The following is a 27309-nucleotide window of genomic DNA, read 5'->3' as shown; positions in this document are numbered from 1 at the left end:
GTTGCCCCTCTAGTGCACCTGTTGTTCATTTCATTAACACCAAAGCAGCTGAAACTGATTAACAACCCACTCTGTTACTTAACTGACCAGATCAATAGCCCAGACGTTTCATTGACTTGATGCTATACTCTGACTAAAAAGTGTTCCTTTAATTTTTTTGAGCAGTATATATTAGTGTGTATCCAACCATCCATTATCCAACCCGCTGAATCCGAACACAGGGTCACGGGGGTCTGCTGGAGCCAATCCCAGCCAACACAGGGCACAAGGCAGGAACCAGTCCTGGGCAGGGTGCCAACCCACCGCAGTATTAGTGCGTATACATATACCAAATTACGAAAAACACATAAAAAATCACAATAGAAGAGCACAAGTGTTTTATCTCTCTCAATAATAAATAATTAATATATTACTTTGGAAAAAACAAAAGATATTAGCTTTGAAACAATAAAACAACATTTTGGAACAGCCAGCAGACTGAAGCATTTATCAATTGCATTGGTACCAATGAGCAGCAGTGTTACTGCAAGACGATAGTACTTAGAGACAAAGTGGAGCCAGCTATCTGATTGACAATGAACTCTCTAGAAGCATTCCATCTGTTCCACAGCTTTCTAGGGATCACTGACCAGAGTTGATCACCCCGTAACGTGGACTGTTGAAATAGGAGTGCCCTGACGGAGAGGTTTGGTGTTTCCAATGGCAGGAGTTGACAGCAAAGTGCTCCCTGTGTGAGGAGAACCTCTGGGTGCATGACAGGAGCTGAAAAAAAGAGAAAATGAGGAGTCAGGATTTGGAAAGCCTGATGATTTATGTGGGGGAAAAAGCATCATGAAGAGATTTGGACAAGTCTGCAGGTGAGGGGACAATGCAAGGTGAGGCAGGACTTGTCTCAATGTTCAGAAGCGTGGATAGATAGATAGAACTTTATTTGTCCCCAGGGGGAAATTTTTCTTTTTTTAGAAGCTCATTACATAAGTAAATTAATACAAACATACTGTAAATATAGTGTGTCAGATTTGGTGGGTCTCTCTTGAATTGATGTTTCCAGCGCAGCACACCATACTGTAAAAAATCATCACTGGCCACTCCAGTCAAATTGGTGGTGTTTGCTGATGTAGTTTTGTTATTTTTTTTGTGGCTTTCCCTGTGGACTCTAACAGCGGGGAGGTTTAACGATTTGCCTGTTCTGTGTTCTGATGTTAAGCATTAAATACATCTGGTTATCTGACGGCTAAAACCTGCACACCTTACGTGGTGTGTGTGTCTGTGTGTGCCTGTCTCTTCTGTGGCTGTGCTCATTACAGTATGCATTAAAAACAATAAAAAATTATAGATTCATCACTGCAGTCAAAAAGTTGCCTGCCTGCTCTTTTTAACTAAACATGCATATTTCAGTCTTAAGAGGCATTTAACAGACATTGCACATATGGCTGACACCTCAATAACATTCCAAAAATTAACAAAATTCCAGAAATCAATGTAATCAATATAAATACAATACCTGAACATCTGGAAAATGAATGACAATATCAAGCACAAGCCTGTAGTTTGATTTGTGGAAGCTTGTGGTGCGTAAAAACTACAAGGTCCACCTAATGCGCAATTTGAACTTTTAAAATGAAAAGATTTCGCAGTTTTGATAGGGATGTATATAAATAAGAAATGGTGCATATGTAATTCTAAAGGTTCACAATCAACTCTCATTTTTGGTATTATTTCATACTGTTAAAAGAATACTTTTGCATTAAAATGCCACCCTTAGCAAAGTGCTGCCTGAGATGATCCCCATGTGCCAGCCCTGCTTGTGTATAAGATGTATTGGTAACTCCAACTATGACTTAAGTGAATAACTGCAAAAAATGTTTTTTTCTATTATTTTACGGTATGCATTAGTTTATACTTTGAGAATACTAATCTTTAGGGGCATCACACAGATTTGTGCTGATGCATCCAGGGTTTGTCTACTGGCAGAGGTGCTGTCTTTGTGGAGTGACCTGACCAGACTGCATGAGTATTTCATCCACATTCCAAAACATGCATGTTGGATTAACCAGAGACCATGAGTCAGCATGGATGTGCATGAGTGCACCCTGAAATGAACTTGTGCCCCATCCAGGCTTGTTTCCTGCCTTGCAGCAGAGGCTGCTGGCTTTAAGCCCCCTGTAACCCTGAAGTGCTTTTGAATATTAGTGGTTATTGGTGTTGCCTCATAGCTCCAAATTTCTAGGTCATATCCTACCTCTGACACTGCCTATGTAAAATTTGCACGTTCTCCCTGTGTCTGCACATATAGTTTATTTCTTTTTTTTTTTATATTTCTTCCACATCTGAATGATCAGCTGGTTAGGTCAACTGGCAACTTCATATTGAACACATTATGAGTGAGTGTAGGCAAGTGCAAAGTGTGCCCTGCTTTCTATCCAGCTTAGTGCCGATTCCTAATACTGCTGTGATAACCACTGGCTCCCTGTGAACCTGAATTTGATGAATGAATGTAGAAAATAAAGATAGCAAAAATAAATCTGAGGAAATTCATTACATTTAAATATGTAGAAAAAAATACCACTGATGTCAGCACCTCCATGATTTTGGCAGTGTTTGTTTTAAATTTCTCAGAGGCACGGAACAAGTAATTGAATATATTGTGACGCTTGGGGCAGAGCTTTACTTAAGGCATGACTCTATCAAACTGACACATGACTATATCTACAGTATATTGAAAAATCTTGATGAGTGATAAACAAATTATACAATCATGGGGAAAAGTAAGTACACCTCATGAAATTTTTTTCTTTTTTAACATATGTGGACATTTTATGATTGGATGATTAGTGAGCAGCTGTATGGTTTCATGCCAAGAAAGAGCACCACAGATGCAATGTTTGCTCTGAGGGTGTTGATGGAGAAGTATAGAGAAGGCCAGAAGGAGTTGCATTGCGTCCTTGTGGACCTGGAGAAAGCATATGACAGGGTGCCTCGAGAAGAGCTGTGGTATTGTATGAGGAAGTCGGGAGTGGCAGAGAAGTATGTAAGAAATGTACAGGATATGTACGAGGGAAGTGTGACAGTAGTGAGGTCTGCGGTAGGAGTGACAGATGTATTCAAGGTGGAGGTGGGATTACATCAGGGATCGGCTCTGAGCCCTTTCTTATTTGCAATGGTGATGGACAGTTTGACAGATGAGATTAGACAGGAGTCCCCGTGGACTATGATGTTTGCTGATGACATTGTGATCTGTAGCGATAGTAGGGAGCAGGTTGAGAAGACCCTGGAGAGGTGGAGATATGCTCTAGAGAGGAGAGGAATGAAGGTCAGTAGGAACAAGACAGAATACATGTGAGTAAATGAGAGGGAGGTCAGTGGAATGGTGAGGATGCAAGGAGTAGAGTTGGTGAAGGTGGATGAGTTTAAATACTTGGGATCAACAGTACAGAGTGATGGGGATTGTGGGAGAGACGTGAAAAAGAGAGAGCAGGCAGGGTGGAATGGGTGGAGAAGAGTGTCAGTAGTAATTTGTGACAGACGGGTATCAGCAAGAGTGAAAGGGAAGGTCTACAGGACGGTAGTGAGATCAGCTGTGTTATATGGGTTGGAGACGGTGGCACTGACCAAAACACGGGAGACAGAGCTGGAGGTGACAAAAGATGCTAAGATTTGCACTGGATGTGATGAGGATGGACAGGATTAGAAATGAGTACATTAGAGGGTCATCTCAAGTTGGACGGTTGGGAGACAAAATCAGAGAGGCGAGATTGCGTTGGTTTGGACATGTGCAGAGGAGAGATGCTGAGTATATTGGGAGAAGGATGCTAAGGATAGAGCTACCAGGGAAGAGGAAAAGAGGAAGGCCTAAGAGAAGGTTAATGGATGTGGTGAGAGAGGACATGCAGGTGATGGATGTAACAGAACAAGATGCAGAGAACAGAAAGATATGGAAGAAGATGATCTGCTGTGGCAACCCCTAACGGGAGCAGCTGAAAGAAGAAGAATTATGATTGGATCTTTATTTAACAGTACCTTTAGATAAAGGTATCATAATTAAAAAAAACATAAAGTAAAACTATGAATAGATATACCATTTCTGTCCATGGGGAAAAAGTAAGAGCACCCTTGGCTGTAACAGCTGGTATTGCCCCTCAAGTAGATGTTTCCTGTGACTGTCTAGAAATCTCTGACATTAACAGGGAGAACGTTTTTTCCACACCTCCATGCAGAATTCTTTCAGCTGTGTGTTGCGTGCACAGCCATTTCAAATCCCCCCCACCTCTTTTCACTGGGATTCAGATTCAGGCTTTGATCAGGGCATTACAGAACCCTCAAATACTTTCTTTTCAGCCATTCCTCGGTGGATTGTGTATGATCTTAGTCATAGTCTAATTCTGGTTGAGTTTCAGTCTTCTGACAGATGCTCTCATGTTATTCTCCAACACTCTCTGGTACAGTGAAGAATTCTTAGTGGATTCTGCCCAGGCCCTGATGGAGCAAAGCATTCCCAACCCACAACACTTCCAATACCATGCTTTACCTGTAATATCAGGTTCTTTTGGTCAAAGGCTGCCTTTGGTTTTTGCCACATGTCTCTTTTGCTGCTCTGGCTAAATAACATTGTCTTTGCCTCATCTGTCCTGAGCATGTTGTTTCAGAAGTCCAGTTTGCCCTGATGTTCTTTTTGGACAGCAAAGGTTTCTTTCTGGCACAACTCCCATATAGATCTAAATTGTTCATTCTCTTTCTAATGGTAGGCTTGTACACTTTGATATTACCAGTGGCAAGAGCTACCTGTAGGTCCCGTGGTTCTGTTTCAGCATCTTGCATTCTGCTCTTAGGCTCAACTTCCTGGGATGGCCCGTCCTGGACAATCATGAAGATGATCTTTTGGACAGTGAAACGGTTGATTTGATCTTTTTAAATCCTTTCCCAGACTACTCCTAGGCATAACTTTCTTTCTTTCTGAAGGGTTAGAGAGCTCTTTGATCTAGGCCAGGGGTCCTCAATCACAGTCCTGGAGGGCCGCAGTGGCTGCAGGTTTTTGCCCCAACCCAATTGCTTAATAAGAAGCTCTTATTGCTCAAGTAACATTTCTGCTTCACTTTAGTTGTCTCACTCGTTAAGATTTTGAACCCTTATTGCTTATTTTAGTCTTAAACAGCCATATTCTTGGCTTTTAATTGCTCCTAATTAGCAATAACATACAAATGACAAAAGAGACCAGCATTTCTCCATTTAGCTTGTTACCATTTACACCCGTGTGTATTTATCATGCACTTTTGGGTTAAATTAAATACTTGGAAGGAAATTGAAGAGGAAAAAGTGAAGCACTGAGAATTACTCCTCCATTTTAGCCTTCAAATCATTTGGATGATATCCTTAGAAAGGGGAGGAAAATCCAGGATATGAGAATTACCTGACATAGCAGAGTTAAAGCACTAACAAGCCATGACATTAAATTATTGGCAAGAATTGCTTTCTAATTAAGCAACCAGGTTAGAACAAAAACCTGCAGCCACTGCGGCCCTCCAGGACTGTGATTGAGGACCCCTGATCTAGGCACAGAGATAGCACACACTTCAACAACAAAGAGCAAACCAAACTAAATGTCTGCAGTTTAAATAAAGCAGGCTCCTCCAAGGTCCTCTTTAATGATGTACTGATCATTTGTACCTGATGCGCTGCACCTGATTTTAATATTTGGTATTTGGTGTAGTGATAAATGTTGGGGTATGCTTACTTTTTACATATGCAAAATTTACATTTACGTGTATTTAATTTATACAGTGGACTACAAACTGTAAATGTGGCATGATGTCTGTTTTATTATATCACCTTTATCTGTAGATACTATTTAATTGAAGATCAAATCTTGATATGCCCATAAATGTTAAAAAAAAAATAATAATACTTTTCATAGCATAGTTTTTCACAATTGTACATAACAGTAATTCCCAAAATATGCATGGATACATTTTAACACAAGTCTGCCATTTGCGTTTTGTACAACATGACAGCAAGCTACAAGAACATCCCGGTGCTCAGTTGTAAATTCTTGTTTACACACTTGAGTTCCTGTTTTGCAGATATTAAATGGAAACTCATTGTGGATTATTGTGCATTCACAGTCAACTCTATAATAGTATGAAGCGGTTCTGCAAATCTAAATATTGTATGCCTGATCAATTAACATGTGCTTTTATAGCTAAAGTGATCATTTGTCATCACAAGACATTTTACCAATTAGGTGCTGAAATGCAAAGAGCATTCGGTGTAACTAAGCTCTAATACTGTTAGGTGTATGTATCTGTACATCTGTAAATAGCATTGCAGCATTAAATTCCGACAACAAACCTTTAATTCTTCGATAACCAAATTAGCTATTTATTTTAAAAGGTTGGCAATCCAAAGCAGCCAGTGCTTCAGAATAGACGGGTAGTAAACTGCACCTCCCACAATACGGCTTTATATTCCTGCACCTGCTCAGTGTGACCCCCGACTCCCCCCTCTTCGCCTTCACTTGCTGTTGATTATTCCATTGTGTTCAGCGGAGGGAGAGAAAGGGGAAGGCAACCTTTATATTGGAAGAAAGCGCAGCAATGGATTCCTAGACTGTCAGCATTCAAGCAGGAGACATCAGTGAGCTGCCTGCCAAGATAGCAATTAAGAAGAGGAGGAACGCTGCAGCCCGTCCAGTCCTCTTATATTCAGCAACTCAAGTAAGTGCCTCATGTTTCTTGTTAGTATATCCTGCTGTGTATTTAGGGAGAGCCAGAAGCTTGGCATACGGGAGCAGCTATTTGGGGTTCACACTATTTCTCCTGGGACAGACGGGAGCAGCGACATTAAATGAGCTCCTGAATGATGCATGTAGTTGGAAATAGCAGCTGCTCCTCCGCTCTTCCCATGGTGTAAGCTGTCTGCTTATGTGTTGGAAAACAACAGGCATCCTCTGCTCATCTTGGTTATGGTATAATAAATAGGAATGTGTATGTTTTTCTTTGTTTTTTGTATAATCTGCCACCTACAGGTGATGCTATGTCAGTCTTGGCAGGGACAGCTATAGAAAGAGGCAAGATGGACTCTGAAGCAGCATGTTCCTTTCATGCTCTCTGTTAAACATTAAGTAGTTATTGTGTTGCTGCGCCTGCTCTGCCTGTGCGCCTCATACCTGATATGTGGGATGCACACACTGGTGCGTGCTGTTGTCTTTAACAATGGTGGGTTTTTTGAATTAATTCAGTCTGCAAGAGCATCGAGGCATCAAGTGAAAGTATTAAGCAGAGAAAAGTCTGCTAATGCCATTAAATATAATTGAGACGCACACTCGGATGGCTCAAAAAGTGCAAAAGGCATTGACAGTCTTTGATACAGATAGGAAAACAAATGAGAGACAAGGGCAGGACAAACACTGGCCTGCAACCAAGATGAGAAGTCAAAATTGTAAACAGTAACAAAAAAGTAGGGAAACAGAAGCACATTTAGAATAAATTGAGAGTGATAAATATCTAAAGTGGAGAGAGAGAGTGAGATGGAGAAGCAGGAGAAATAAATCCAAAAATGAAATGCATGAAACAAAGTGAGACCATTATGTGTTATGTGGAATTAATTAAAGCTTTCAGTGTCTAATAGACTCTTGGCAGATCATGAATGATGCTCTTGAAGCTAGAAACACACAGCAGTTGGCTGTCTAGTCAAACAAACAAAAAAAAAAAACGGCATTATTATTGAATAGTAAATTAAAAAAATTGGCGTGACTGTAGGGAGAGCTTCAGCCTCACGGTGCCTAGACTCTGGTTAGACTGCTGGATTGGGTACAATCTGACCCTTGAGTTTCCTCTGGGGACTCGGCTCTCCTCCTGTGTAGGTATGATCTGCGATAGGCTTAGGGTCAGCTCCGAGATGGGAGAAGCTGCATGATTTAGCCATTCACCAAGCCTGGGAAGATCGCTGAAGTATAACTGCCATGCATTAAGTGCAATCTTTCTGTATTATATTGAGAATCAAAAATATTTTATATAGTGCCTATCTAAAATGAACACCAAGCTATAAACTGCATATATATATACAGTATATATATATATATATATATATATATATATATATATATATATATATATATATATAGTAAATGCACACACACATGCACACTCACTAAGTAAATTATTTGGAACATCTGTACACCTGCTTATCCATACAATCCGCCAATTATGTGGCAACAGCACAATACATAAAGTCATGCAGGTGCAGGTCAGAACCTTCAGTTAATGTTCACATCAAACACCAGAATGGGGAAAAATGTGATCTAAGTGATTTGATAATGGCTTGATTGTTTGTGTAGATGGGCTGGTTTGAGTATTTCAGTAACTGCTAATATCCTGGGATTTTCATGCACAACAGGATTTAGTTTAAATATCCAGTGAGCAGCAGTACTGTAGATGGAAATATTTTCATGACGTGAGATGTCAGAGGAGAATGGCCAGACTGGTTGAAGCTGACAGAAAGGCTACGGTACCTCAGATCACCACTGCCTAAGACTGTGGTGAGCAGAAAAGAAAGTCACTGAACCTGAAGGGAACAGAGAGTGGGCAGAGTCTCACAAAAACTGGACAGCTGAAGACTTGAAAAAAGTAGCCAGGTCTGATGAATCTCAATTTCCATTGGAAGTACATGGATTTTAGGGTCATAATTTGATGCTAACAGAATGAATCCATGCATCCAACATGCCTTGTGTCAACAGTCCAGGCTGGTGGCCATGGTAGTATAATAGTGTGGGGAATGTTTTCTTGGCATACCTTGGGTCCGTTAATACCGATCAATCATCGCTTGAATGCCATGACCTTTTTGAGTGTTGTTGTTGACCATGTGCATCCCTTTCTGGTCATAATTTACCCATCTTGTAATGGCTACTTCCAGCATGATAATCTAACATGTCACAAAGCAAAAGTCATCTCAAGCTGGTTTCATGAACATGACAATGAGTCTAGTGTTCTTCAGTGGCCTCCCCAGTTGCCAGATCTGAACACCTTTGGGATGTGCTGGAATGGGATATTCACAGATTGAATGTGCGGCTGACAGATCTGCAGAAATTATGTGATGCAGTCATGTCAAACTGGAGCAGATTCAAAAAGGAATGTTTCAAACATCTTGTGGAGTCCATGCCATGAAGAACTGAGGATGCTTTTAATGACAAAAGGAGGCCTACCCGGTATTAGTATAGTGTTCCTTAATAATTTGTTCAGTGAGTGGATATTATATATTTAAAATTGGATCACTTATTCTGTCAGTACATATGTATTTCAAAAGCTTGAAACCTTGTAGTTTAAAGTCCAGTTCTTTTACCACCATACCAAGTTTGCTTGACCCCTGATCTTCATCCTTCAATGTTTTATTAGACGTTACTTCATGTTTTTTTCTTAATTGATTCATAGTGTTGATTTTGACATCATTGCCACATAATTAGAATTAGATTTAATGGTTCACTTAACCAGCAGCGTGTTGGTATAATTCTTAGCACTTCTGACTCACACTTCCAGATACCTGGGTTTGAATGCCATCCTGAGCACTGCTTGTGTGATGTTTACATGTTCTCCCTGTGTTCTGTGTGGATTTTACTCATGGTATAGTTTCCTTCCTCTTTCAAAAAATATGCAGGTTTCATTTACTGTCAAGTTTAAAATGAACGGGTATGCCCTGTAATAGACTGGCATCCCATCCAGGGTTGTTTTCCACTTGGTGTCCAGCGTTACGGAAATAGGCACCAATTTACTGCAAGTCTCTGCTGGATAACTCGATTAGAAAATGGATGGATGTACATTCACGTAAGCCTTTCTTTTCACTAAAACCTCTATGCAGCCTGCCATCTATTCCTACTAACCTTGGCATTATCCAGGGTCAGAGCAGCTCTTTTAGTTAGACAGATATACTTTATTTATCCCCAAGGGGAAAGTTAAACTATTCGCTGTATTTTCTCAAAACATCATGACCCCAATTGCCACATATTCAAAAGATTACAATGTTAGCATTTCCATTATCCTGTAGGTTTTTGTAAATTCTTACATTGACCTAACTTTCCAAAATAAATGGTGCTTTATCTGGGTACTAGGAGAGGACAGAACAACAGCTGCCAGAAACTTGTCATGTTTGCACGCTATGAATGGAAAGATATAGAGTAAATTACATTTCTTGAAACAGAACATTTACAGCTAGGCTGTACTGTAGAAAAGATGTCTTGATCATATTTTAGAAACACAATGTTAAATCCATGCAGTAACATACATGTCACGTGCATGTGACAGTTACTGGTGCTGACAGAGGATCCTGCATTTTGGTTGTAAAGCTCTTCCTTACATAATTGTCAAGTTTCACCTTTGCAAATGAGGCCAGAAGAAGTAAGCTTTAATGGTAATTAGTATTACTAACCACTTTAATATAGTGAAACCAAGGGAAAGTTGTTTTTACTATGATCATTTCTTATTTGTTACTTATGGTCTACTGCTCAAAATTTTGTGCTGTAAAGGTGGAAGGCTGCTGGTTCAATATCCATTACTGACATCAATATTTGGCTTTACAAGTACAACAGTCTAGTAGGAGTAGTAAAGTCTTCACAATGGAAATAAGCAATATAAGGTAATGTTTCTTAATTGGTGTCATGGTTAATGGTGTCACCTCACAGCGATACTTTCCAGTCTCCACCTGCTTATTGTCTTTGCTGATTCTGTATAGTCTTCCTGTTTCCATGCAAGTTGTCTCTGAATACTCGAGTTTCCTTCTATCACCAAAACATGCACAGTTTTTGTTTATGTCTGGCTCTGAAAACTGGGGTGGTATGACGGTGTGTGCCCTATGATGGAATGATGACCATCCAGGGTGGGTATCAGTCTTGTACACAACATTGCCAACCCTGAAACTGAATGAAGTGTCTTTGGACAGATGAGTGATTATAGCTGTGAAGGGATGGATCTCAAGACTGTGTGCCCCTAGATCTAACAAATCATTGGGCCCCATCCCCAAAAACTGCCAACAACCAGAACCAAGCTACAGGCACATCCAGTAAAAGTACGTTATTTAACATTTTCTGTCACTCAAACAAACATATCCAACTGCAGGCAAAATTCAGTGGTTCCCAAGACCACCAGTGCTAAAACCAAATGCCAATAGGACATCAAACACAGTCTAATAACTTCATTATACTAGCTGAGAGGATTACAATTACAATGTGAATTTCCCCTTGGGGTTTAATAAAGTTTCTATCTATCTATCTATCTATCTATCTATCTATCTATCTATCTATCTATCTATCTATCTATCTATCTATCTATCTATCTATCTATCTATCTATCTATCTATCTATCTATCTATCTATCTATCTATCTATCTATCTATCTATCTATCTATCTATCTATCTATCATTTGCACTGAGTTAGCAAACTTCACATGAAGAGCTAGCAATTGAAGAAAAAACACAACAGCTTATACACAAATGACATTCAATAATAAAACAAAAATATAATAAATCCTCAAAATTACATGCCCCAAAATAACAAAGTAGGAAATAACGCAATGATTGTTTGGCTGCCTTCCTTCTCCAAAAGAGGTGTACTGATTCTGTTGAGCTATAAATAATAATGTTATAACAAATAGTACCTTAAGCACCAGGTCTAAATACAGTAGATAACCTAACTAGAGAAGAAATTTAGAATAATAATGATTCAGGGTACCCAGAATTCACAAGGAATTAACTCGGGGCACCCTGAAACCACTAGAATGGAAATGTTACCCAAATATTGCACTTACTTCAGCCCAATATCCTATCAATGCACCTGGGTTCAGCTTCCGACACCTAGTTCATTTAATTTTCATGAAGAACCCTTGATTCAGCAGGCCCATTCAGGGATCCATGTACAGTATATTTATATACATAGTGTGTATGTGCGTATGAGTGTATTTTGCAGTAGGCTAATGTCAGGGTTGACTTGGGCCCAGTTTTGTCTGGGTTGTGCCCATTCCTCCTGACACTGTATTGGAATAAACAGAGATAATTAATGCCTTAATGTATACAATAGACATATACAATTGTCATATCCAATTAATTCAAATAATAATATATAAATAATTGAACAATATAATATTAAATCATTTAATCTAAATGTGAACAAATTTGGAACAGACTATACATCGCATTACCTACTCAAATTAGAACTTCTTCAGAAAGAGAGCCAACATTAACTTGGATTGATGTGCAAGTTCTATCTATCTATCTATCTATCTATCTATCTATCTATCTATCTATCTATCTATCTATCTATCTATCTATCTATCTATCTATCTATCTATCTATCTATCTATCTATCTATCTATCTATCTGAAGGTACTTCTAGACTACTGCACATGTCGATATATCCACCCATTTATTGAACCCATTTAATTCAGCCAGGTTGTGAAGAGCCTGATCCTCTATCAGTAGATTCAGGTGTAAGGCAGGAATCCACTAGTTCATTGTAGGACACACTTACAAACACACACACAAACATACTGATCCAATTTAAAGTCATCAATAAACCTAACCTGTACATCTTTAGGATATGGAAAGAAAACCAGATAACCCAGAGAAAATCCTCACAGACAGGGAATGAACATGTGGAGAGTGACTGGGGCAAGACTCAAACCCAGAACTCCCGATCAGTAGAGTAGTCCTGGATGGAGGGCCAGCCTATTGCAGGGTCCACACTCAATCAATCCAGAGGTACCAATCATTGTAACACACATCTGCAATATAGGAAGAAAACTGGAGTACCAGTGGAAAACACATGTTGAGATCCAGCACAAAAAAACTGTTAGGTGGATCAAAACACACTTTTGAATTCTGGCGTGAAAGAGGACATAGAAAATGTCACTCTGAATTATTCCTACAGAAACTGTTTGTTCTAAAAAGTAACTCACATTTTCTGAAATCTTTTTTTTGCTTTGTTTTTCAGTTGAAGATGACAAGCAGTGCTCCCCTTCATCCTCTGAAATGAAGCCTTATTATAATGCTTCAGGATGGAATTCGAGAGGGGCCACAGGAGATGCCCCATATTGCCCCGATCCTTGTTTACTTTCTTCTTCACTTAAAGATTCTGAAACATCCACCAAAGAAAACAGCAAAGCAGACCATAACTCAGACTCATCCTACTACCTCCTCTTACATCCTCAACCTGACATCCATCATAAAAAGGCCAAGTTGGAGACTGACTTGATCCATGGGGAAGGCAGCTTGTTTCCACTTGTGCAGCATGAAACAGACAAGTCCTGTGATCCAAACCAAACTTTTCCTTACAGTATTAATACCTCAGGAACAACATGCACTTCGTTAGGACTGAACCTTTCAACAGCTTCTGACCTAAATGACTTGAATTCTGACCTAAAACATACAACCAAAAGCATCCAGAACCATGACCTCTGTTTAGCTACTGAAACAGCTAATATGTGTGATCCTAGGCTACAGGATTACCTTTTGGCCAAGAGTGATATTCTAAGTGGTGTCCCTCATGAACAGATAGATGACACCCTTCAGTATGTGGCACCCGCTGAAAATGCCAAAGCTCAGTGTCATTCCTTTTCATGTCTTCCTCAATGGATTGATAATGAGAAAAACAAAGATCTTGAAGTTAATATTGATTGTTCCCTTAGTAGAAGTTTGGATGCCTGTGGAAAGCCTGTGGCCACATTGCCTGGGGAAGGAAGCCGAGTGGCTTTTAAGATCCAAAATAATGACACAGAACTGTGCAGTCCTGCTTCTTCTAGTTCTCAGAGAGATAATGACCTCAATGTAATTGATTGCTTGATAGGTGGTGATGCCCCTGATGATAATGGCATCTCCTCTCACAATACCAATGATGATTCTAAGCCTAAGCAGAACAATGGCTGTTTCAATTTGAAGAACAACCATGACTGTACAGATCAGGTTCGCTATGACTGTGTTCATGACTCTCATATTGAGGCTGGTCAGAAAACTGATGAAGAAATGGAAGTGGACCTCTCCACCATCCTGAACACGCACAATAATATGGCAAGTAGTGAGCAAAAAACTAACCCAGGCAAAATGGAGAAACAGCTTGATGTAAAATCACAGACACTTTGTAATGGTGACCTAAAAAGCAATATTGCTACTTCAGTGATTTCTGCCAACAACAGCAGTCCATCCCTGTTTAACAAGAAGAGCAATGCTAATACTTACATCTGTAGACCTCATTTACAGCAAAAATGTGACATCTGTACCACCGGTGATTTTTCCCAAATAGATGACCTCCAAGATATCACTGATAGTGTCTCTGTAGGCAGCTTTCATAATAAAACTGAACAAGGTTTTAATAACCAGCCTCGTGAGCTTAGTAAAAATCAGAAGACTAATGGCAACTGTGATGGAGAACTTGGCCATGCCTTTGACACAAAGACAGCCCTGAGCCCTGACAAAGACAGCAAAATAATCAAAGCAAGTGACTCTGCCTCTTTCCTTTCCTGTAGTCCGACACCGGCCAAACCTGGCAGCAATGATCCTCAGATAGACAGTCCAACTGACAACAGTGCTGATGGTAATACTGCTGACCATCTTGATAAATTTGATTCTTTGTGGACAAACCACTCTTGCACGGATGAGATGAGTGAAAAAAACAAGTGCACTCAACAGTCTTGTGAGAGGTTTGAAGGAAAGTCTGAATTTAACAAAGAAGGAACCATCTGTGACAGCAGGGCTGTCGAGGATCAACTAACAGACCAGTCATCAGTTGGGATGCATAGTGCCATCTGCAAAAACCATAAGAACACTGACTCACACAGCCAAAACCTTGCTGCCACAAAAAACACTGATGATGGTTGCAGCGTTTGTTTCCAAAACCAAATTATCTGCAGTTCATCTGCTGACGTTAGCTTTACTCGCACCTCACCAAAGCATCAGGTCAAAAGCTTTAACAATGAAGCCAGACAATACAGCCATTTTCAATCTGAGGTCACAGTCAGCCAGTTGATGAGCGAGATTCCCAGCACGATGTCTACCAGTACTGGGACTGAGTCAGACATCAGAGTCAAGTCCTCAGACCACAGCTCAAGCACTGCCAACTCTGATAATGAGGAGCCCCCAGAGGAGACTATTAAACAAGCCAAATGGGGTGCAGGCTCTGAAACTTGTGACCACTCAGATACAGCTGAGTCAGCCTTTGACTTTAACCCAAAGATCAACAGCAACATTGATGGCAGGTATAATCCCCATACCAATACAAATACAGTGTTCAGATATTGCCCCACATTGAACAGCAGTATGAATTACAGAAACTTCTTCAGCCCTTTAGTTGAAGATAAGCTACACCTAGAAACCACCAAAACAGAAACCAGTAGGATTAATACTGGCAGCTTTAACCATAATAATAAAACTATTAATGATGTAAACAATGACATACAGTTAAGTGAAAAGAACACCTGGGTGCAAACAGACAGTGGCAATGATGGACATGAACCTTCCCTGACAGAGAGGGAGAAGAAAAGTGACAGCAACAGAAAACGAGACTGTGAGAAAGAAATACAGCAAGGGAATGTGACTGAGGTAGAAAACAAGAGAATGCTTGGAGTGGGGGTTGGATCAGTAGAGGCACGTGGGGGCAATTGTAGGCCCCTTGCCTTGTCTTTCATGTCACTGCTCCCGCAACAGTCTGTTCACATCAGGTCAAATAATTCAACCAAAAACCTTAAGTGTCCGTGGTGCAATTGGCACTACAAGTACAAGGAAACTTTGGATGCCCATGTACGTGAAAAACATGAGGGGTGTACCTATGACCCTTCCAAAGACCGAGACAGCCAGGGTCCACAGTCTGATTGTCGCTACTGCATGTCTGGGAATGATCACCCTTTGCTTGGACAGGGAGAGGTCCATGTATGTGGGTTCAAACCTTATCACTGTGCAGCATGTGACTATTCCACCAACTCTAAGGGAAACCTTATTATTCACACTCAGTCAGACAAACACCTCGTAAGAATGCAAGACCTCCAACTTCAGCAAGGGGGGTTGGACAGCAAGGAGGGCCTGTTATCACAGTCAGAATGCAGACTAGGCATTTCACACAGGGTAGGGAAGATAGGGCACATAAAGGGAGTGCTTAACTTTAGAAGCAATTTTCAACAAAACCTGCCCTTTCAAATGATGGGCTCCAAAAACCTTAGTAGAGTTTTTCTGAATTTGGGGTATCCAAGAGGTCTAGTGGGGCAGCTAACTGTTCCTCCACAGCTAAACTACAAATACTACTCACTTAATTTGTCGAAAACACAGGATAAAGATTCACAACAAAAGCTCTCCAGTGAATCTGAGAATCCAGTGCATTATAAACAAGAAAAGGGAAATAAGCTGGATGAACAAAGGGAGAAGAGGAGGCATGAAGAGGAGCATGAGAAAACTGAAGAGGAAGTTCAAGAAAATAAGGAGGAACATGTGGTCGAACAGAACCATAAGCAGGAAGACAAGACAAACAAATTGGCTTCATCAAAGGAGGAGTACAAAGTGGGTAAGAAAAAAAGACGTATTTTCCATTTCTAAATATGAATTAAGTAATTTTATAACACATGCTCATTTGGTTGGCTGTTGCAATATCTCAACCAGACACAAATCTATTAACTTTGTAATTACTTACCAGGTCATGGTCACGGGGTGCACACTTGCTCACATACGCTCACTCACATTAATTTAATTTAATTTTAATTAATTTAGAATTAACAGTTAATCTTACCTACACAGCTTTGAAAAATATGGGGATTAGGGACTGAAAATGAATTTGTCAGATGAAAGGAGACCATTCAGTCCATCAAGCTTGTTTGGTTAGCTAACAGCTATGTTGCCCTGATATCTCATTCAGATACTTTTTGTAAAAGTTGTCAAGCCTTCCCCTTTCACTCCAAGATTATATAGTTTATTTCAGATTCCCATAATTCTTTCTGTAAAGAAGTGCTTCCTGACTTTAGTCTTAAATATACATCCCCATCATTTGCACCAGGGTGCTTGAGTAAGTGATTTGCTCTTTCTTCTCTGCTGTGGACTAAAGATGATGAATTTCTTGAGCCTGTCAGAATAGGACTAGATAGATAGATAGATATTTTATTAACCACTAAGAGAATATGGTTACAGCAGCAGGCATAAAAAAGCACAAATATAACAAAACTTGTCATAATCTTAAGCATATTAACAAGGCACAAACACACAATATACTGTACCAAGACATTTCTTATTACAATTTATTACTTATTACTTATTACAATAGTACAGAATGCCAGTCACTGGCACGTGGGGTCATCATCTGTTAAGATGTCTGCTAGACCAACTCAGTGCCATTGAGTTCACAGGGAACAAGACCACCTCAGCCAAGTGGTGACTCATTATAGAGCCTGATGGCTAAGGGTAAAATGACCTCGGCTGCAGTTATCTCAGTCTGAAGGTGCTCCGCTCAAGAGACTCAATATCTGGAACAGTTGGCAACTTCCTGAGTGACTTCTGTTCTACCACTTTCTCCAGCCTGATTCCCAAGACTGAACCAGCCTTCATAAATATGTGTTTAGTCTATGGACATCACCAGCCTTCATAATACACTTGTTTAGTCTATGGACATTCACTTGCACTAATGCTATTTCCCCAGCACAATACCACATAGAAAAATATCCTGGTCACTACAGACTGGTAGAATACAAGAGTGGCCCGCACACACCAAACAACCATAACCTCCTCAGGAAGTAAAGGTGACTCTGACCCTTCTTGCATACAGCTTCTGTGTTGGTTTTGCACTCTAGCCTGTCATTCAATTGGACCCCAAGGTACTTGCATGTGCCTCACCACCTCCACATATTCACCATTTTAGAAAATTAGGGGCAGAGTGGTCTTAATCCTCCTGAAGTTCATATATCTCTTTTATCTTATTGATGCTGAGTTACATGTGATTCAGTTTGCACTAGCTATCAAAGTTCTTCAAAAGTGTCCTGTATTCATTTTCCCGATACACCCAGCTATGGCTGTGGCATCTGAAAAATGGCGGCAGATGTCGCGATTTAGTTTGTTGCTCTCTGCTGCATAACCTCTAGTCCTGGTATAATTTTTGTCTTGCAGTGACCAGAAAACCTGACAAAAAAAGCTATGCAAACAAAGAGAGAACATGCAGATTGTACACAGGAAACCACAGGACAAAGATTCAAACCCAAGACTCCACAGTTGAAAGGCAGCAGTGCTACCATGCCACCCATATTTCATTCAGACATTTTTTTTAATCTTGTCAGGGTCTTTACTTCAACAACCAGACTTGCTAATTTGTTCATGATTCTGTTGATCTTTTATATGAAGAACTAGTTTCTGTTTTAAAAGTACAGCCCCTTGAGTATGTGAGTCGCTATTTAAATGAAGATATTCTTCTAGATTGACTTTACTGATGTCTTTGAGAATTAATGAGAACCTTAATATTAACTACAGTAAATAATAATGTATACAAGATAAATAATGTTAATTTGCAAGAGGATGACATGACAGCACAAAATTCTACAAGCCATGGGTGAATACAAATAAACAATAAGTGAAATAAAATGTGTAGAGTAGGGCTGTGTCAATATGCATCTGAAAATGAAAAAAAGCATTAAAGATTATTTCCACACTTAAAAGGAAAGATGGTTAAAGATACAATGTTTCAGCTACATAACCTTCATCAGGTGTGCGGCTTAAAAGTAAATAGCAGGTGGCAGATCTAGGAGGGGAAGGAGGGAACAAATCCAGGGATAATGAAAGGAGAAAAGATGAGAGTAGCTGAGAAAATGCTGCCATTAGAGAAGATGAAGGGAGCGATTAAAATGTTAGTCATTAACACCTGGAGAAACATGTGATTGCAGGGTGGGAATGAGCTGAGCTTACTGTTTTACTTTGAGAAATGTCTTTGAAGCCCTGTGAAAGAACACAAACTCAGAGATCTCAGCGTGGTTATGATTGGGAAGTGAAGTGTTCTACAATAGGCCCTGTAAAGTCTTTGGTCTTAACGGCTTGAATACACTGCTGAAACGGTCTGCTTGCCGTCTCCCTGTTTCACCAACAGTATACAGATGTTATAAGAAATGCAGTAGATACAATTTTTAGACTGACAAGTGGCTCGTTGTTTAATTAATGAATTCAGCAGATGAACCAGATACTAGCGTATTTGTTAGCGACATATTTGCAAATGATGCAGCAGCTCCTGTTATAGCTCAAAATGCCTGGTGAGGAATGTGGCCGTCATCTGTGAAGTGAGATGTGGATGAGAAGTTTGTGATGGTTAGGTGACTGATAGAAGGGGATCAAGGGACAGTTAGAAATAAATGTGGTCTCTTGGAGAAGGATTAGTCTGTAGTATTGAGAAATTTTGATTGATGACCTGAGGAAGAGAAAGAGTGTTAACGTGGAATGGAAAGTTTTATTATTGTGGTTCTTCTTAACAGAATATGTCACAAGGTCTGCTCTTGGCTTGGTTGAAGGCCCTGTGCACAATATGAGAAGGGTACCCTCTATCAGTGAAGAAACTTCTCATTCGGAGTGCTTTAATACAGAAGTCAACCTCATCACTGCAGAGCGAGCAGAGTTTCAAAAACAGTGAAAGAGAGAGTTTTTAGTATGCCAGGGATGGAAGGAGCTGTAGAGAAGGTAACTGTGTGAGTCACTTGGCTTATAGACAGATTTTAAGTTTTGGAAAGCAGATAGAAAGACTGATATCTAAAAATTGTCTCTCTATTATAATAAAAAAAATCCTGGGATGAGGCGAGACTTTTTAGCCTGGGACGAGATGTGACTTTTTCAGAGAGATGCTTTCACATCCCGCAAGATGAGACTTTGTGCCAAGAGATTTAACGACACCTGGGGCCGGAAATAAAAGACAAAGAGTAGATAACAAAATAGAACGTCATAAATGATTCAAAAACATTGGCACGATACGCATGCAGAACAGGTTAGAGAAAATGAAAGTACTAAAATTTGAAAGTCTCAAAAAAATGATAGTAAAGATCGCATTAGTGCAAACAAACGTAAATTATTACTCGGTGAAATCATGGAACAGCGAAAAGAGATTGAACATTTTGTTTGGATATAAACTTTAACTCAGAGACTTGTAGATCGTCTCATTTGTGTTGCCATCAGGGAAAAGTAGTGTTCCCCAATGAAGAGGCGTATCTGTGAGAATTAAAAGATATGATGTTTGGTGAAAGTGAAATCCACATACGCTAGCGGCAGAGACGCGAAGTGGCTGGCGCGTAGCACGGGCCGGGGAGGTTGGCGAGCAAAGCCCCCTAGTAGAGTTAAATAAAAAGTTTGTTCATTTTGAAAAAAAGTTGAATATAAATTAAAGGATGTTATACCAAGGCACTAAGGTGCTACTGTAGTTAGAATACTGTGGGCAGTTTTTGTCTCCACATTATAAGAAAAATGTAGCAGCATAAGAAGCTATTCACAGAAAAGCAAGCAAGTGCATTCTTGAACTAAAGAGTTGTCTTGCTCAGACAAGCTAAAGGAACTGAACCTGTTCAATCATGAAACGAGACAGCTACATGTGAAATGAATCAAGGTATTCAGAATTGTGTTAAGCATCAGCAAGACTGATCCAGAAGAATTATTTCGGGTGAACTATTCAAAGACAAGTAGTGCTGTGAAAGAGAAATGCATTTAAGGCAGAAATAGGGAAGCTGTTCTTAACAAAAAAGGTAACAGCAAACCTCAGTTATATTACTGAGGAAGAAACCCCCAAAAACTATCAAAATATCTGTGAATGAAATATGGGATAAACGTAACGATAAGCTTCCACAACAGCTTGACAGACTGAATGGCCTCTGCTTATTTGTAAAAAAAAAATAAGTTCCTCTATTTCAAGGACTCAAAACATAGCCTCTGGTCAGCACTAAAGAGGTTTAATTCCCTTGGCATGTCACAATAGGTCATTCCTTTTAGTCTGGGAAAGCAATGGGCTGCTCTGCAATGTCACTTTTGTAGTGTTGTGATCAGTGTTAGACACAGTATTCCATTTGTCACACTAGCATGTTATTTAGCTGAAGCATGACATCTCAATTTAGAATACACAGTTTTTAATGATATAATGTAACTTAACATTTTATTCATCTTATTGATTATTCATTTTATTAGCATATAGTAAACAGAATATAGAAAAGTCCTCTTTGACTAGCAGACAGCTAAGGACAGCAGTTATGTTTCTTTGTAATAAAAGATAAACCATAATCCTAAATGTCTTCCTTTTCTTCCCTATATGCAGCCTCTCCACCTGCTGCTATTTTCCAATGTCTGGTCTGCCTTTCTTTCACCACAAACCAGCTGCCTTTGCTTCTTCATCACAGCCTGCCCTCTCAGCACTCTTCAGACAGTGACACCTGGTGGAGAGACTTCAGTCCAGAGTCATCTTCGCATTTGTGTTTGCTCTGCCAGTACTCAACACCTCTTTCAGCCAATTTTGGGCTTCACATTAAGACAGGACGTCACTGTAGCCGTCTGGCTGTTGCCCAGCATCTGCGGAAACATGGTATTGACTTTGAAGGGCGTCTAGGCCTTCCAGGACCCCCACCACCTCTTGTCCATCTAAGCTGCAGAGCCTGCCAGTATCAGTCACAGAGTTTTGCAGCAATGAAGCAGCATGCTAAGACCACAGCACATGAACAGGCTGTTCTAAAATGTCAGGTACAAAACATGACTTCTTTTTACAAAATAATGTGGCTTTTTTTAATAACATGTTAGGGAGAATTGACATCAGTAGATGATGATGATCACCACTGGCATTTCAAATCAGTATGCGTCTCAGTGCTAGAAAGCTCCAAATGATTCATGTGGTACTGTTGTCTTCAAATGATGAATTCTAACCCTTCATCTTTATCTTACAGCATAAATTTAGCATAAGCCTCCAGGGTCAGCTGTCAGACCATCAGATAAGGCAACCAGAAATCATTACAGCTCCCAATGGAGTGAAATCACCCAAACCTGGTAAGCTAAAATCATCTATGACTAAGAACAGATTTGCTTCACAAGTGACTTTTTAAAGTTATGGGTTCCATGGTCCAATGCTAATGAATGAAAGTACATGTGCGAGTGAGTCTGCCCTTAGAGGATCTGTGCCCTGTTCAGGATTGGTTTATGATTTTTGCCCATTGCTGCTGGGACAGTTAATGGTTCTCTGCAACACTGAACTGGATAAAAAGGTTAGAAAAGAGTTAATGAATACTTTTCCATCATCTCTTCATTGACTTGGAACAGTTAACACTAGCAGATATGATCCCTGTATTTTAAATCTTCCTGCTACATAATTGGGCTTTTTGTCTGTTTTTGTTAAGGTATAGACAATAATGGAGAGGAACACGTTACAGATGGAGATTCAGTAACAGTAAGTTTGTTTTTTTTATTGAGATTAATATGTCATGTGGATAAGACAGGGCTGGGATGCCTGTCATTCATCACATAAGTAGCATTATCATTGCGTTTTTTAAGGAGAGATTCAATGACAAAAGCTAGACTGACAATGGAATTTTGTTTGACCATAATAAAGGTCAGCTTATAGTCATGTACAAGGTCTCAAGAAATTGCATAGGTATAGGTTCTTTTAATTTTGAATTGTAGAAGTTGTTTTGTCATGGTGTGATTCCAAGACAAAACAGAAGTGGTTTGGTATTTATCAATGCATGAATTACATCTGTCTATCCATCCATTATTTTCTGGACCCACTTTTCTTATGTTTCAGGAAGCCTAAGCTTGTCATGACTGTATCAGGCACAATGGAAGAAACAAGTTACTATATGTATGAGATAGATAGATAGATAGATAGATAGATAGATAGATAGATAGATAGATAGATAGATAGATAGATAGATAGATAGATACTTTATTAATCCCAAGGGGAATTGTCACTTGTTTGTAGGGTATACTGGGCCAATTCAGTGTTACGGTTTTACCTGACACATGCGTCTTTGGGATATGGTAAGATAATAAAGTTCCCAGAGAAAATCCAATTAGACACAAATAGAAAGTGCAAACTCCATTGGAGTTTTGAGGAAGCAATGCCTAAGCCACTGTACTACCCAAGTTGCAACTTGACTCAGAAAAATGGCTTAATGCAGCATAAGTCTGATTCTGCATGTTCTTTGCAACCATTTGCAAGTTCAAAATGCGCACTTCATGAAGATTGATTTTCGTACATCTTCTTGTGGAAGTTTTAAACCTAACTAAAAACAGTATCAATTTAGTGCCTGTCTATACTGAGAGACCATACCAAGGCATTTTACAAGAACACTACAATACACTACAATTGTATATTTATATTTTTCTTTTTACATTTGTAATAAAGAGTTTAATTGACTTGCTTAATGTCATACAGGGAAGCAGAAGTGCCAGTTAAACCAGCAGCTTTATCGTTTACAGATCAGTGCCGTCAGCAGTAGGCCATGCTAGTGGAATTACATAGCATGAAGTACATACTGTTTCAAACTTTTGGGATATATATTAAATGACAGGCATCACAATGGATCTGGGTATTCTGAAATTTTCTGAATACAGTATAAACATAATCAGAATGAGAATGATGGTTAAAACTACATTGTATCAAAATGTATTTAATTTCTAGAACATAGTAACATGCTGGATGGCAGTGCTATCTGCTGCACTGGTAAATAAGGAGAATAACAAGCTCGGTGAGCTCTAAATTAATTTCTGTAATCACTTGTGAAGATTTAGTTCCTCTCTTTCTTGGCTTATAAAAGCACAAAATTAACAAATGAAGAATGACGTTATAAAGAAAAGCAGCAGACACAGTGGCTTACCAAGAATATCTTTTTCAATTTTAAAAATTAAAAAGAAGTAGAGAAACAGCAGTTCCATAACTGATGTCAAACAAAGCCCCTGCTTGTATTGTGAAACCTGGTACAGTCGTGGCAGGACAACAACCTCCCAAAACACATTCACAACACCCTATAGCTTAAAGAGTGCAGTGCATTCAATTAAAATTAGGCTTTGTATGAGTGGATGGCATTTCACTCATGAAAAGATGTTGATAATGTCAGAAATTACAAAAGTACTCACAATTCCTTTCCATTTCCTTCTGCTTGTGTTGAGTCATACTGTACAGTAATTAAATCATCAAATGTCACTGTTTGGAAGTCTGGTTGCTATAATGCCACCTGTCCATAGGGGTGAGTCCATGTGAGTGCACAGGTGTGATGGCGCGGTGTGCGGTCACTGGGTTTTGGGTGAGCTGCATGCTTACTAATTGCCTGTGCTTTGTGAAAATAAATGTAAGATTTATTGCTGAAAGAGAATTAGTGTCTTTAGCAGTGGAGGTTTTGGCACAAAGATTCTAATGGGTTCATACCAGGATTTTCCTTCTCTAATATATACACGAACCTACCTAACTAATAATTTCTGTATATAATAACGTGCAAGTTCATGCATGTATCACATCACAAAAAAAAAAAAAAAAAAAAAAATCAATCAAACAGTAGGATGCTAGTGCCTGGTCTGTCTTGATTGGCATCACATCATTCTGGTACCTTCTGATATTGTCATCATCTGAGAAAATGCAGCAATATAGATTCAAATGTTAATTAAAGTTGGAGCTTCACATCTGCCATCTGCTAAGGAAAATCTATCGGTTATATAAATCGAAACAGCAACACATTAAGCTTAGAATCCAATGGTTTTGAGGTGAGAAAAAACAAACCCCAATAACATGGAAAGAAATGAAGGCTACACACACTGTGTGACTCAAAGTGCACACTGCATGTCCAGCAGCTGTGCTATCATGCAGCCAGGAGTTTGCTGGTTAGCAAGCAACTGAAGAAACTATTTCCTACCTACATACTTGTTCTTTCTGTTCCAGACTTCTGCAGTTCCTTGTAACAGGGGCATCATATTGCTGACTTTTGTTCCACAAAGTGGAAGGAGCATACATAGGCATCCTTCATGGATTTTTTTAAATTTAGTGCGGTTCTCTTCAGTAGTGACTGAGAATCAAGATGGAGCATATTGTCTTGTGATATTCATCTCATTTCTTTTCTTTTTTTAATTACTTTGGCCACCTTTAAGGGAGCAAATGGTAATGGACGTTTTGTACTGGAAGTTCAAAATGTGCATTTAAAAAAAAAAAGAACTGGCAGTGCTCGTTGTAATATAGGTGATGACCTGCAAGCAGCGGGCTATTCTAAATATTTTAATAATAACTTAAATCGCTGAGGGATACTCAATTACTTTGCACAACATCTTGTGAGGCTGTTCCCCTGGCCTTAATGCAGAAATATCACTGGTGTTGAGCAGTTTATTTGAAGGATTAGTTTGACTTTTATTTTGTCTTCTGACCTTTCATTTTGTTTTGCCATTTTGCTTGGTTGACAGTCTTTCATCTTTTGATGTCACAATCCCTGCTCACAAAATATTTCTTCCATTAACTGCAAAGAAAAAGTACTATCAAATGAATCTCTTCTTTTGCTGGGAAGATCTTAATGACAGATACATTGACAAACTGTTGCAGATAGATACGTGGCTAAACTGTCCTGCTACTAATTCTATACCAGAAATGTAGTATATAGTTTATAGTAAAAAGAATTTAGCAACTATACAATAGCATCCCCATAAAACAAAAACAAACTGTAATCTGCATGATGACATTCACATGTTGTTTAAAGTTTAGTGTATATAAACTATATATTGGGAAATCAAACTGTTCACATCCTAATGCTATGGTATTGACAGGAACTAAATCAGCAATAGTCAGTGAGTATAACTAGCTACCATGATGCCTCAGGATTCTTCCTTATCCGAAGTGCGCAGCTCTCTCATTGGCTGCTTGAAGAAGCACTCCAGACTAAGCAGTAGCTGCCTACACAGCAGGTGAGCACCCTCAGTGCCATAAGAAACACACGTAGATACTGGAATAGACTGCATTTGTATTACAGGTCCCACCATAGGAACTACAACTCTTCTACAATGTTGGTAAAAATACAGAATTCAATATATATATATATATATATATATATATATATATATATATATATATATATATATAAACTCCAGACAACCTGGTTGGAACAGTGATGCTTGGTTGCAAGAGTCTTTCTGCACATGCTACATTATGTGCGATGTTGTGACAGTAAGATTATAAAAGAGTATGTTGTAGTCATGGTCTTTATTGTTTGATATAAAGGGAAGCATCTGCCAAAAGACTTTAGTGTTAGGAAAATACAATATAATTCAGAATGTGGTTTTGTCTTTTTCTGGTTTTCAACTACTAGTGTAGTTTTTGTCATGTGAGCTCTGGTCACTGATTTAAGACTCTAAAGTACTGCAAATATTGTGAATACATTTTAAAAAATCTGCAAATATGTCACCAATCTCAGACTTAAATCCTTTATATTCATAGTCCGCACATAACATTGGTAACAAACTGTATGCAGCTGATGGAGCTCCTCTCTGTAGTATGGATGGAACTGAACTACAATATAGGTGATTTATGCAGCTACCTAAGGGGGTACAAATCAGAGGAGTACCAAAACATTCCCATTTTGAGAGAGAAATGTTCAGGGACTGGATTTGAATGATCACCTATGGTGACAAGTGAACTACTAGTTCTGCGTTTCATCATTACATTTAGTTTTGGAATTTTTGTTGATTTTAAGGTTCAAATCTAAAAAATGGATAACTTCTTGTTATCTGTTGGATATCATGTTGTGCTACATATCTTAAACTCCAATTATGAAATACTAATGTGGCTGCTAGTTTTAATTAACATTTTAGTCAACTGATTCTTTTCTGATTTTCTTGTTTCAGAATGTGCTTAATAAATATAGATATATCCAATCAGAACTGGCTTTACTTCCCTAAATCAATTTAGTAAAAATATGTATGTTTTATTCATGGTAATAAATTAGGTTTACTTGCCACCTTCAAAGGACTATAGTTGTGATGCATTTTTATTTTTACCCATTCATTTTCATCTATACACAAAACTATTTAGATGAAAATAAGGATATTAATAAAATGGTTAATTTTTTCTGTGCATTTTCTAGAATTGAATATTCTAACATAGGACACAACATCAAGCCAAAGTCTGGAGTCAGTCCATTGCAGGCTACACTTGCACACATGCCTACACTCAGAATTTAGAGTCAATCAACCATTAATTCATGTCTAAGGGAACGTGAAGGAAACTGTTAAGAAGAAAAAGAATCATTGAAAAGAAATACAAATTAATATAGAACATGCATGCATCGACTCTTATATATTAACATGATAAAGATGTATTTGTTCATTCATTTATAAATATCTCT

General features: G+C 39.0%; 1 protein-coding gene across 1 annotated transcript in view; it reads left to right on the top strand.

Annotated features, from left to right (window-relative positions):
* The first annotated feature begins 6561 nt into the window (after positions 1-6561).
* The window catches only part of zfhx2 (zinc finger homeobox 2), a 225565-nt gene continuing 204817 nt past the window's right edge, over positions 6562-27309 (top strand). Inside the window, exons 1-5 of the mRNA XM_028793130.2 lie at positions 6562-6710; positions 12969-16520; positions 21267-21685; positions 21886-21985; positions 22333-22382. Coding sequence (XP_028648963.2) covers positions 13007-16520; positions 21267-21685; positions 21886-21985; positions 22333-22382 — 4083 coding nt within the window. The 5' untranslated portion in view covers positions 6562-6710; positions 12969-13006. The remainder of the gene's footprint in view (positions 6711-12968; positions 16521-21266; positions 21686-21885; positions 21986-22332; positions 22383-27309) is intronic.

This window comes from Erpetoichthys calabaricus, chromosome 2 (assembly GCF_900747795.2).
Source record: "Erpetoichthys calabaricus chromosome 2, fErpCal1.3, whole genome shotgun sequence".
In the NCBI taxonomy this organism is placed as follows: Eukaryota; Metazoa; Chordata; class Cladistia; order Polypteriformes; family Polypteridae; genus Erpetoichthys; species Erpetoichthys calabaricus.
Note: the sequence above shows the minus strand (reverse complement) of the source record. Positions and strands in the feature narration are given on the sequence as shown.